This window comes from Meriones unguiculatus, chromosome 1 (assembly GCF_030254825.1).
Source record: "Meriones unguiculatus strain TT.TT164.6M chromosome 1, Bangor_MerUng_6.1, whole genome shotgun sequence".
NCBI lineage: Eukaryota > Metazoa > Chordata > Mammalia > Rodentia > Muridae > Meriones > Meriones unguiculatus.
Window position 1 is genome coordinate 58,634,366 of NC_083349.1, and position 12,748 is coordinate 58,647,113.

Below are 12,748 nucleotides of genomic sequence, written 5' to 3' on the forward strand. Positions count from 1 at the left end.
GCCACGCAGCCCCCGCCCGCGACTCGCGAGACGGTGAGCGGGCGGGACAAACTTGGCCCAGGCGCGCACATAGCCCCGAGGGGTGGGCCCCTCGGACCAACGCTGCCCCGGGCGCTCCAGCGCACAGGACCCAGCCCCTCGGTGTAGGGGGTGTTCCTCCATCCTTCTACGGTTCGTCCCTGGCCTAGCTGGAGAGAGCACCTTCCACCGGTACACAGGCTGCACTCGGGGAACTGCCAGACCAGTCTCAGTGAGGGGTCAGCTCAGGAGGGGAAGCTAGTCGACCACTGTTAAATCACTCAGGCCTGGCTTAACTATTCCTCTTTGTGCCAGAACGCTACACCAGAGTGCTTTCTGAAGGCCACCCAGAAACAGGAGCAGAATGATCTAAGTGTGTTGAATGTGGGGGTCGGGCCAGTCTTGTCAGGAGACCAAAAAGGACAGTGAACGCTTGCTTTTCCGTGATGCCAACGTGGTGGAAAGGAGTTGTTATGGTAGGCTAGGCTAGAACCTGATTTAGAAAGTCTGCGATGCGTTTTTCTACTGATAGAAGAAATGGGTGGCAAGACAGTGACTTTATTTATGGGTGTTTTGCCCGAATGCATGTCACCACAAGTTTGCCTGGTTCCCTCAGCAGTCAGAAGAGGGCATCGGATCCCCCGGAACTGGAGTGCTGTAAACTGCCACATGGGTTTCGGGAATCAAACCAGGGTCCTCTGGAAGAGCAGCCACGTGCTCTTGACCTGAACCATCTATCCAGCCCCCTGAGATTTTTTTTTTCTCACTGTATTTTCATATTCCATACCATTTGGACCTGCTGAGATGGCTCAGTGGGTAAAGGAGTTTGTGGACGTGCCTGAAGATTTCATTTCACCCCACAGGGGTGAAAAGTGGAGAACTGACTTCATGAGTTAGTCCTCTGATCTCCACACATAAAGCCCTGCGCTCCATATCACACTCCAACACATACAACAATTATAACCATAAAAAGTTTAGGGGGTAAACCAGCACCCTGTATGTATTACAAAACAAAAAAAAAGAGAATGGGTAGAGTTCAGAATAAAACACGTGTGAAACAGGACATTCTATCACTAAGAGCAGAGACACTGGACAAGTTAACAAGGTTGGAAGGATTTCCAAACTCCTGTGCAGGAAAATACCAGAAACAGTGCTTAGGGGCGCTGTATCTGTAACTGACTGAGAGCGAAGATAGACAGGAAGCTGGAAAACAGTTAAAGAATAGCAGCCACAAGGTTATGATGCTAGTAACAAAGGAAATGAAAAGAGGCAACAGAGTCAGTTCAGGGCTTTATAAAAGCAAATCTAGCCACACCCCTTCAAAACACGCACTAACCTGTATCATGCATCTGATTTTTATTACATAAGAATGTATAGGACCTTGTCTGTTCCAGCCTAATATTACAGTAGCTATTTTCACTTCCTCTGGTCCCCTTTCCCTGCCAAAAAAAAAAAAAAGCTCACCATGATACATATACCTGTAATCTTAGCTGGAATGTGGAGGCAGGGGGAATATGAGTTTGTGTCTCAGAAACAAAAAACAACAAACAAGAAAAGAAGCTGCAGCTATAGATCAGCAGTAGGGCTCTTGCCCAGTAGCATGTTGGGGTTGATGGGAGAGGTGGGGGACAAGCTTGCTTTGAGTCTAGCACCTGTTTTCTGGATTTATTCTTAGTTCTTCTTCATAATGTTGTTTATAGACTAAAGTATATTCAATTGATAACTTTTAATTCTGAAAGTTACTGAGCAAAAAGTAGAGTGATCTACTAACTATTCAGAAACGACTCTGAGTAATCTTCTATTTTGCCTCATTTCGCCTGTCTAAACCATGTACCATCACTCCAGTCATGCCACATCAAAATGGACCTTGCTATATGGCAAGTACTGGTGATTTTGATATTTAAAAAAATCGTGATTTCTGGGAAAAAAATTAAACAATACATTTTGAAACTCCTTTATTGAACTGTCTGTGTTAACGTTTCAGTTAGCCAGGTGAGGTGGCACACTCCTGGAAGGTAGAGGAAGGAGTATCAGTAAAGTGTGAAGTTAGTTTGGTCTAGGGAGTTCCAGCCTGGCCAGTCTGTACAGTGAGATCCTGTTTTAAAACAACAGAAATAAAACCAAAAGTCCTTCTGACCTTTCCATGTAGGGTATTTTCTTCTAAGAAGTACCCAGTAAGTGATTATTATTCAGAGCCCTGAGACTCTACAGCTACTGACTCGAGAGTCTGCCTGTCATTCAGCACACAGGGATGGAATTACCAACTTTAAAGAAATATTCATTCCCAGTGATTTGAAAGACAGAAGATAGCCATGTGCATACACACCTGTAGAGGAGACTTTGCAGATTAAAGAACGTTGGCAAGTTTGGACTAGACTAAGTTAATAGCGAGACCTTGTCTCAAAACCAAAACCAAAAGATAAAAGACAACTCCAAGCTTTCAGACTTGGATATTAGGAAAATGACAGCATTAACAAAATGAGGAAGGGAGAAGGGAGGACTCTATTATCAGTTTAAAAGATCCGTTTTCTGACACAGATAATAGTACTAGCACTTCTTAGGAAAACACTACAGTAAGGAAGTTACTCAACACTTTCCAGTGAGTCCATTTAATTCCAGAAGGCAGTACAAGGCAGGTTGGGGAAAGAGCTCAATTGACAAAGCACATGCTTTGCAGGCAGGAAGATTCAAATTTGATTCCTCAGAACCCATGTAAAATAGGAGACATGGTGGTACTGCCTATAATGGTAGGTATACTGCCTATAATGGCAGTAGTGAGCATGCAAAACCAAGAAAATCTCTGTAGCTCATCCAACCTAGCTCAATTGATAAGCTTCAGGCCACTGACAGAGTCTCAAAAAGTGGGGCGGTATTCCTGAAGATTACACCCACAGTTGTCTCTGGCTTCCACACATGTGTGTGCACACACAAATATCAAAGCACAAAGAATCCATCATGTTAATTGTGCTCCTAATCTATTCTAACCTTTTATATTTTCTCAAACCATATTCCTGTGGTACTACAACTTGCTTTTTAGTAATAAATAGAGATTCAAAAAACAATTTTAAAATCATTTAATATGCAAAGTGAAAAACTAGAATACAAAAGCATTTCACATTTTTTAAAACAAAATAACACCTTCTGAATTATTTAACAGAAGGCAGAGATCCACAATCTTTTATCTGAAACCCCTAAGTCCAGATGTTTCAGAATTAAAAAAATTTCAGATTTTAGAAAGGTAATTCAGTGCATACATCATGCTACATTAACCCTCAAAAGAGTTTGTGGCAATATACCCCCTTAATCAAACACATTAATATTTATGCAGCAAAATAAATGAATATTCACACTAAATGGGATAAACAGATTCAGTGTCAGGTCAGAATAGATCCAGAGGCAAGTAAATTTTGTTACCAAAAACCTTGAAAACCTTGTTTTCAGAACTTCTTGGATTTTGAAACTATAATTATAAAGGGATGCAGAGCTTTTGAAACTTGTATGACAAGACACAAAAGATTGTTTAAACAAGTGACCCATTTTTACAAATGCAAAAACATACGACCTTCAAATACATTATAAATTAACAGAAATCTTTGATATTATTATTAAATGTACACCTTAAATACACATACATATAGCACACAACACAGTTCATTATAGTCAGCTGATATCGAAGGCACGTATGCACAATCCCTTAAGGACACTACTAAATGTGCAATTATAAAGATGAGATTCCTCTAACTCCTTATGAGGCCAAGAAGAGCACATGCTGAGTGAAACCCAAGGAGGCAGGTGTCAGTCTTCAGGAAGCTCCATTTTACTTGTGAGCAGTCTCTTCCACAGAAACTCAGTAGACAACTTTTACTTAAAATGAACACTGGATGAATTTTTCATCTCTGTATACTAATACCACATGGGCCCTATGCCTAAAATTTACAACTTTAGAAGATAATTTTCCCATCAGCTAAACAAGTAGTACTTTGCCAATTTTAATGATAACCAGGTCACCAATGATATCCTTGGAGAGTTGCAGTGTTACAAATGATTAACTTCACTAATTTGTTATAAAATCCTATCTTTTCAGAGGTCACAATCATTAACAAAAAATCATGATACTGTGCTTGTCTAGTCATTCGTAGTTTATGATCACAGCCATCTCTCCCACTGACTGGTACGTGAATTACGGCTTCAGCAAGAAAAGACCAAGTCTGAACATGTGCTGGAACAACTTCCATTGGCTTGAGGACAGTGAACAAGTGGCGAGTCATTTTGCTAACCAACTCCAGTCAAGACTCTAAAAGCAGTCACAGAAAGTCAAAATTAGCAGTTGTCCAAATGTAGAGCTCACTTTTTAAAATTGTTTTAATGTTTAGACATTTTATAATGAAAATTCAAAAAGTTAAAAACTATAGAAGTTAGTTTGAATTTAGTTCACCTTATCTTCTGGAAATTTCAAAAATATCTCAAAGTTCTCATAAAAATCTGAGTAAAATATTTATCTTAAGTGGAAAGACAGAGAGTTGGTATCAAGATGAAATGCAGTGAATTTTCTAAGATTTTAGAGTAGCTTCTCCCAGTTTTAACAAATCAATAGTTCAAAGTAACTAAATTTTGATACAATCACTTTTATTATTAGCAAAATTGATCTTCTATGCATCAAATACAGTTATTAAATTATAGAGTAAAAGTACCATCTTACTGAAAAAATGAACTGCTGAAGCAAAAAGGTACATCCAATTCCATTTCAATAGTCACAGTGCAAAGGTTAAATCTGACTAACGATGCTACTGTTGACATAATGCTACTAAACACCAATGGCTACTGTTGTGGATTTGACACAACCTAGAATCAGCTGGGAGAATCCCAAGACCTAGAATCAGCTGGGAGAATCCCAAGACCTAGAATCAGCTGGGAGAATCCCAAGGACAGTCAGGGTCAGTTGGGATCAGCGTGGGCTGTGCACATGTATACAGGGGATTGTCTTGATTACATTAACTGATAGGCAAACGCCCAGCCTAAAAGTGGACAGCACCATGTCAAGGGACGGGCCTATTCTATAGAATTATGAAAAAAGTGAGCTGAGTACTTCAGGAATGCAGACACATTTCTCTCTGCTGCTGACTGTAGATGTTACCACTAGCGATTTCAAGTTCCTGCCTTGACTTCCCCACAACGGTGATCTGCAGCCTGTAATTATAAACCCTTTTCCCCTAAGCTGCTTTTTGTAAGGCCAATTTATTACAGCAACAGAAATGAAACCAGAATAAACATCCTTACGTAACAAAAAAATGGAAATTTGAGGTTCAAAATATTTCTCAAATGTTCTTTCCTGAGTTCTATTGCATATATATCCTCAAATGCCACACATGGCCAACATGGAAAATTAAAAATTTTGTATCTAACGTATCTAAAATATACAACCATATTCACACAAAACTTACCATCATACTATTGCTCTGTTCCTCATTTGCTTCACGAATAATAGTACTTAAATGGCCAAGACAGTTCAGATTTTCTTCTATTATTTGTGTTAATGTCTCTCTGGTGGATGAAAAAACAAAAGCATTTAAAGTTCAGCAAAGGAGCACCTGAGTGTTGCCTACTTTCTGGTCTTCTAGATCAGGTTTACCACTTCCTGTAACCTAGTACCCCAATAAAGCTGACTGCTGCAATCTTCAGTTTCTATATCCCTTCCACTCAAGAGACAACACCCCACTTCACCCAAGCCACTGCGCCTGCCTACTCTAGTAAGTCCACTGTAACTCTAATCGCACTTTCTTTTGAAATAGGTGGCCCTGGTAGCAGCCCTGCCACCCCCACCCCACCGAAGAAATGACAGGCTGGGGAAAAGGTCCCCTTGGAATATACAAATAAAAAAAAATTTTTTTTTTTGGGTTGTTTCCTTTTTCTTTTAGAGATAGTTAAAGAAAAGTAAGCACCAGCATGCTTACTTCACACACAAACATAGGGGAGAGATTCAAAGGTATTTTCTTGTCTCCAGAGATCCAGGAAAGAGAAAAACTAGTTGGAAACTACAGACAGTAAGAAGCAATGAAAACAAGCAAGCTGACTGCTGAAGACAGCAGAAGAAAACCATGAGCCACAAATATCCCTGGGGACTTGTATTTGAAGGAGCTCTGATTCTAGTTCTCTCGTCATGCTTTCCTCTGTCATCATCCTTTACCAACCCTCGGTCCCTCTTCTACCACACTGTAGGCCATAGGCAACAGCCACTGCTAGCTTAAAACCAAATACTGATTCAGGTATTAGCCAATAGATAGAAAAATCTCATGCTAACAATTTCCTAATCCTTGGTACATTACACTTAAGATCAGCATTCCTTTATCAGAAAATGCATTTTTAAAACATATTAGCTATACTGTTATAAACAATCACAAGCTCAAATTGGAAGGTACCTACAGAGCTGGTATTTGGAATTGGCATCCCTACCAAGTCTAAATGCCTTTAATGAAAACAAAGAATTAGGAAATACCAGCTTTTACTTTCTTCTGTTCTAATAGAGTATTTCTTGAAGTCCGTAAAATCACAGCCTCTGCTAGACTTGTTTATATGTTCATATCGGGCCACATATTTAGTGACCCTGGGAGATACCCTGGAACTTGTTTTCTTTAAACAAGAAAATACCTGATATCAGCTTGCCTTCCTGTCATGTGCTTTTTCTCTCATAAAAGCAGAGTACAGAATGTGCAACTGCATGACCTCCTGAGCAGTGATGTAACATGGGTGCACTTCTGCAAAACTAATTATGGGCAGACTTCCAGGAAATGCTTGGTGTTGTGGAGGTCTCCATGAGTTGTGAGAAAAGCGACAATACACAAGCTAGCAAAGAGCCACTTGAACACGGCACACCTTATGCTGAGAAAATAACAGAGATGGACAGTCATTCAGCTTTCAGCAGAAAAGCAGGAACTAAAGATAAAATGCAGGGCTGCAAATCTGAGTTCTTACTACAAAATGATTTAAACCACTGAAAAAAATTAAGAAATACTGTTATGAATTAGATATCACTACTTTATTAAAAGAGAACTTGAATACCAAAAACTGAAAATGAAAAAAAGCATACTTTCTCATAGAAATAAGTGGTTAAGAAAGGAATATGGTTTGGGTAAAGGAAATTGATAAGCGGGGAACAGAAATGGCTTAGAGCATGGATTGAACTAACACTTATTAGTAAGATTGAAATTTATTTCCCAAGCATTTTACATATACTGTCCAACTGAATTTTCACAGTAATTCTATAAAATATCCTCATTTTAAAGTGAAAATATATGGAGCTGGAGAGATGGCTCCGAGGTTAAGAACACTGGCTGTTCTTCCAGAGGTCCTGAGTTCAATTCCCAGCAACCACATGGTGGCTCATAACCATCTATAATAGATCTGGTGCCCTTTGCTGGTGTGCAGGCAGAACACTGTATATGTAATAAATAAAATAAACATTTTCTTAAGTGAAAATATATGAATAGTTAAAAAATTACTCAGCACTATTAAAAAGATAGTGAAAACTGGCCCCTGGTCTGAAGGCACTGCTAACCCCCACACCCTGCTGTCTCACTCCTACCCCATTCTCAGTGTCCATTGTTATTTGAAACCCACCCATCTTGAGGAGTTACCACACATGTCAGAGGATGTTCACGGTCTGTTAATGTGGGGGGCAGCCATGCTGATGCTGGAGGGGTTACTGTGCCTTCTAGACTGGATCCTACAAGAGAGCGGGCAGAACTCTGTGTCTGAAGGAAAAAACACAAACAGTAAGTTGCAGGCAAGCACCTCTTGATTCATACCTTTAAAAAAAAAACTATACTCCTGAGATTTATAATTTAGTCGTTACCTATATGCACAACTGGACTGTTTGTGAATAAAACTATTCTGACCACTACTACCTATATTATCACTGATATAGTTTCTTCATTGACTAAAACTGAGTGTATTTAATACTGACTAAAACTGAAGGAATCTAATTCCTCTAATTCAGTTTTGGTTTGGAGGAAGGGAATAGCTGAACAAGGGCTGACTTATTAGCAAGTCAAATGCATTTACTCCAAGTTGGGTTGGTGTTGTGGATATAACCATGTTTTTGTTTTGGTCCCAGGTGTGGGATGTGGGACTGATTCAATGGTCCACAGCAGCAGACGATTTGCTTCGTGCAGGCTCTGACAGGCACTCTTTGCCAGCTGCAGATAGTTTAAATCTGGATAGAGAATAAATGCCAGAACCCAGAGAGTGTTGAGCTCAGAGAAAGAACAAGGCAGCTCCTGTCTCCCCCTTGCTACTCCTGGTTGCTGTTGTGAGACAGAAGTTGTTGATCTCCTGAATCGAGGATTGGACTGGCTCCAAGGAATCCAAGGACCCTAACCAGCAGGAAGCAGCTAAGAGAACTGTGTCCCCTCTCCCACTAACCCTTTCTCTCTCCTACCTGGTGTTGGGGTGTTGGAAGGGATTGGGGTGGAGTAGGGATAAAAAGATATAAGAAACATAAATAAAAGTTTTTTTTTTCTTTTTAAAGTACACCAACAGGTTGGACAATCATAGCAATCCAGGGAGAAATAACTATAAAAGAGGGGACTGAGCTGAGTATGGCGGCTCACACTTGTAATCCTAGCACTTGGAAGGCAGGGAATTTGCCATGAGGCACAATCCAGCTCCCAGCCTAGGCTACAGTCAGTTACTGTCTCAAAAGAAACAAAACCACCCACATAACACCACCAGCAGCAGCTCCAGCAGTGGCAGCAGCAGGACTGGAAAGGAAAGTGGTATCTCTTAGGAAGGTCCTATCTCTATACTCAACCAGACACCAAACTAGGAACATTCGCACCCACTATAAAGTATAAATATTCAAAGGACATAGCTCAAAGCAATACAAACCTCTTTGACAGAAAATAACAGCAACTCAATATTACATTCACTAATAATTACTTACACAGGCAATTTTAAGGAGGTGCCAAATTTCTTTCTGCCTCTTTCCCTGCATAAACATGACAGTATTGTCAGCTTCTTTGATGTTACTGAGAGCCACTTCCACCTTGGGGAGTAGATCAATAATCTTCTGCTTACAACCCAACAACTTGCTGGAAAGATTAAGTCAGTGTCAGATACTTGTCACATCCCTCAGAATGGTATAACATACTCTCAAACCCAGCAGAAATGAACCCCAACCAACATCATATTTAATTACTTGACCTCACAAGCAATGAATATAGGGGTGAAGAGACAGCTCTTCCAGAGGACCTGGGTTCTATTCCCAGCACCCATTTGGTGGCTTACAACCACCTGTAACTCTAGTTCCAGGAGATCAGATGCCCCTTTCTGGCCTCACACACATGGGGCAAATATGCAGGCACAACACCCATACACATAAATAAAATGAAAAGTAACGCATATGCTCAGGGCGTACACATGTCTTCTAAGAAAGCTACTATTTACCAAAGAATAGCATTATAATTTAAAAGGCGCACAAATACACTGGCATTTGGGAGGAAATAAAGCAATTTTTTTTTTACCTCAGGTGACCAAACAGCTCCTTGAGAACACGGTCCTGACTCTGCACAGTGTGCACAATGATCTTCACCATCTCTGTGCTGTCACTGTAGGAGTGGTCTATAAAAGACTTTAGTTAGTAGCTTTATAACCTCTCTTCGGGAGAAGAAGACATCAGCTCACAAACAAAAAGTTCCTCAAAAACTCTTAAAAAGCCCTCTCCATTTGTTGTGGAATACTGCCCTTGAGGTGTGACACTGCTGTTGCCTTAATGGACTCCCAGAAGCTGTGCTCACCAACATAAGACTAGGCCCATTAACAGTCTGTCATGGTGCCAAGAGGGGCTCATGAGGCCTTACCCCTCCCCAAGAACTGAAAAGAGTTCTAAATCAGTTGCAGATACACAGAGAGGAGAAATTCACCAAACAAAAGCAGGACAGAATCAGTACTTTGTCACTGGTGTCCTATCTGGAGTGAGGGGACTGTTCACATCTCCCCAGGAATACAACACCATTTAATACTTGGATCTTAAAATTTCCCAAATTAACTATAAATAAATTCTAAGGTGTTGGAGGTATAGTTCAATTATAACTATACCTCAAAAAGTAAAGTTATAGTGCTGGGTATAGCTGTCAAGAACCCTTGCTGTTCTTCCAGAGGACAGATTCATATCCCAGTAACCACATTAGGTGGCTCACAAACGCCTGTAACTCTATCTCCAGGAGAATCTGATGCCCTTTTCTGTGAGTTCCCCTACACATACCCACAGACAGAAATATTTTCTAAAGTAAAATTGTGCATGATTGTGTGTATGTTCAATCTTTAGAGACTTATGTTGTCTGTGTTTGAGAGAATAGTCTGGTTGATCTTTAACCTGTGCTAACCCAAATTCAGACAGAGATGCACCCTTTGGCCAAGAGACTAGCTTTCTTACATAATTAACAGTTAAAATAGTAGGGCAATCAGGTTTTCACTGCCCTTACAAGTTGCTTAGAATTTCATGCTAATCCACCTGTTCACAGCTCATAAAAACTTCACCTGAAAAGAAAAAGGCTGACTTACACCAAATCTGATGTACTAATAAAACGGATCAGTAGACACCCTAAAATTTACCTTAAAGTCAACTGGCATCTGACAGATGTTCTCAAAAGGAATGGTTGTTGGTTACACTGAGTTCTACAGTTTATAAATGACACTATCAGTTTTTAAAATTACTAGCATTAATTACTGTATTTCAGAAAATGGCAATTTAAGTTTACAAGAGCAGAAATTTGCTGATGTACATCCTGGTATTTTCTTAAGAGAATAAGCCTAAAAACAAAATAGCACTACTGCTTATACTTGTTACTAACTGAGCAAACTTTCCTCATTAAATGTTCTTCTGTGTTACCCCCAAAAGAAAACCATGGAAGGAATTTCAAAAGAGGTTTGAAAGGATTGTGGAACTGTAGCTCAGAGGCAGTCAGTGTCTGCCAAGCATATACAAGGCCCTGGGCTGGATCTCCAATACTGCAAGAGGAGGGAAAAAGAAAAAGAATCTGTCCTTTTAAAATCGTCCCAGAAGTGTCTTCCACAGCTCAGCTTCATTCCCAGAATATCTGTCTTTGTCTCTCTCTCTCCCTGCCTCCCCCACACCCTCACTGAACAGACCCAAGGCTCCAAAAACATTTTTCTCCAAACAGCAGTCCTTTGTAATCTCAAAAAACCAAACCCAAGGGTACCCCATAGAACCAACTCTTTTAATGATAAAAGACCTCAAAACTTCAGCCTTTGTCAGAAGAGGATAAAGACAGTTTTCACATTTCACCTCATGCAAGAAACCAATTCTAAACAACATAAGCATCAATAATTCATGCATGTCTGAGATGTATTTCGTAAGTATTTGTGTAGCAAAAACTGAACAAATTCTACTGCAACAAAAAAGCAGCATGTGGAGCTGGAGAAAGCTCACTTGGTGAGAGCAGAGGTTCAGAACAACCACATGGCCACCTGTAACTCCAGTCCAGTTATTCAACGCCCTCTTCTGGCCTCTGTGGGCACTGCACACACAGGGTGCACTGACATACACCCACACACAAAATAAAAATCTCAAAAAACTTAAAAACAAAACAAACAAAAATAACAGTGCATGAAGACCGGGGCCAGTGGTCCACACCTGTAACCCCAGCACTCAGGGAGGCAGAGGCAGACGGATCTCTGAGTTTGAGGCCAGTCTGGTCTACAAAGCAAGTCCAGGCCAGCCAAGGATACACAGAAGAAACCCTAGCCCAACAACAACAACAACAACAAAGAAAACGCTGTATGAGAGCATGCTATTAAAAAAACTGTAAATATTACACAAAGTTGCATATGTTGCTGTTTATAAATTTTCAAGTATAAAACTTGAAAATGTTGTTATATAAAACCTTTTAAATAAAATACATATATTCCAGAGCACAGACATCCCTTTTTATTGCTTATGTAATCCTTAAAAGTAAATACATTTTAAGTGAAATAAAGGGGTTTTGCATATAAAACATATATATATATATATATATGTACCACCTCGTTGTTTTCAGAGCATTTTCATAATCACTCCCTCAAATACACTGCCAAAGACTACTGAGTTAGAAGGTTTGTTTTGTTTTGCACAAAAGGGGAACAGAAAGATGTGCTGGAGATTGCTTGGTCAATAAAACACCCAATTTAGAATTCAAGGCTACTGGCTTCCAACCAACACTCCTCCCAGCAACAATGCTGTGTATCTGGCAGATGTTCAATATGAATTGTTCCCCTCGGGGTACGAGCAGTGACCGGTGCTGGTGCAGGCAGTTTTTGAGGGCAAACTGCTTCCACATAGACTTTGGGCTTCTTCCCTCACCTTCCACCCAGAATCCACTGCACTGAATTCTTGCCAACCACTCTAATTTAAGCAGCATGATAACCCCAACCTTTTTTATCACACACCCCCTTTTTTAGTGGGAAGGGATGTTTCCTTTTTGTTAGGAAAGTGTATGTTAATTATGAAGGCCCGAGGTACCTTCAGGTACCTTCCTGGATGGCTCTCCACCTAACTTGTTGACAGTGTATCTCACTGAACCTTACGCTGCTGTTTCAGATGGACTGGCTGGCCCCTGAGTGCCATCTGTCTCTACTCCCTCAGTGCTGGGATCGCAGGTGCTGCCACATGTGGCTTTTATGTGAGTGTTGGGAATTTTTTTTTTAAACATTTTTTTAAGATATATTTATTTATTAT

General features: G+C 40.3%; 1 protein-coding gene across 6 annotated transcripts in view; it reads right to left on the minus strand.

Moving 5' to 3' along the window:
- Positions 1 to 3,077: 3,077 nt before the first annotated feature.
- Chuk (component of inhibitor of nuclear factor kappa B kinase complex) overlaps positions 3,078 to 12,748 on the minus strand; it is a 33,345-nt gene continuing 23,674 nt past the window's right edge. For 3 of the 6 annotated variants that reach the window (XM_021644639.2, XM_060390045.1, XM_060390051.1), the window contains exons 17-21: positions 9,537 to 9,633; positions 8,957 to 9,104; positions 7,633 to 7,766; positions 5,460 to 5,559; positions 3,078 to 4,312 (exon numbers count right to left, since the gene is read on the minus strand). In XM_021644639.2, the coding sequence (XP_021500314.1) occupies positions 4,283 to 4,312; positions 5,460 to 5,559; positions 7,633 to 7,766; positions 8,957 to 9,104; positions 9,537 to 9,633 (509 nt within the window). In that variant the 3' untranslated portion in view covers positions 3,078 to 4,282. Of the gene's footprint in view, positions 4,313 to 5,459; positions 5,560 to 6,663; positions 6,895 to 7,632; positions 7,767 to 8,956; positions 9,105 to 9,536; positions 9,634 to 12,748 lie in introns of those variants that run through there. The other 3 variants (XR_009593824.1, XM_021644640.2, XM_060390039.1) reach the window with 3 other exon arrangements.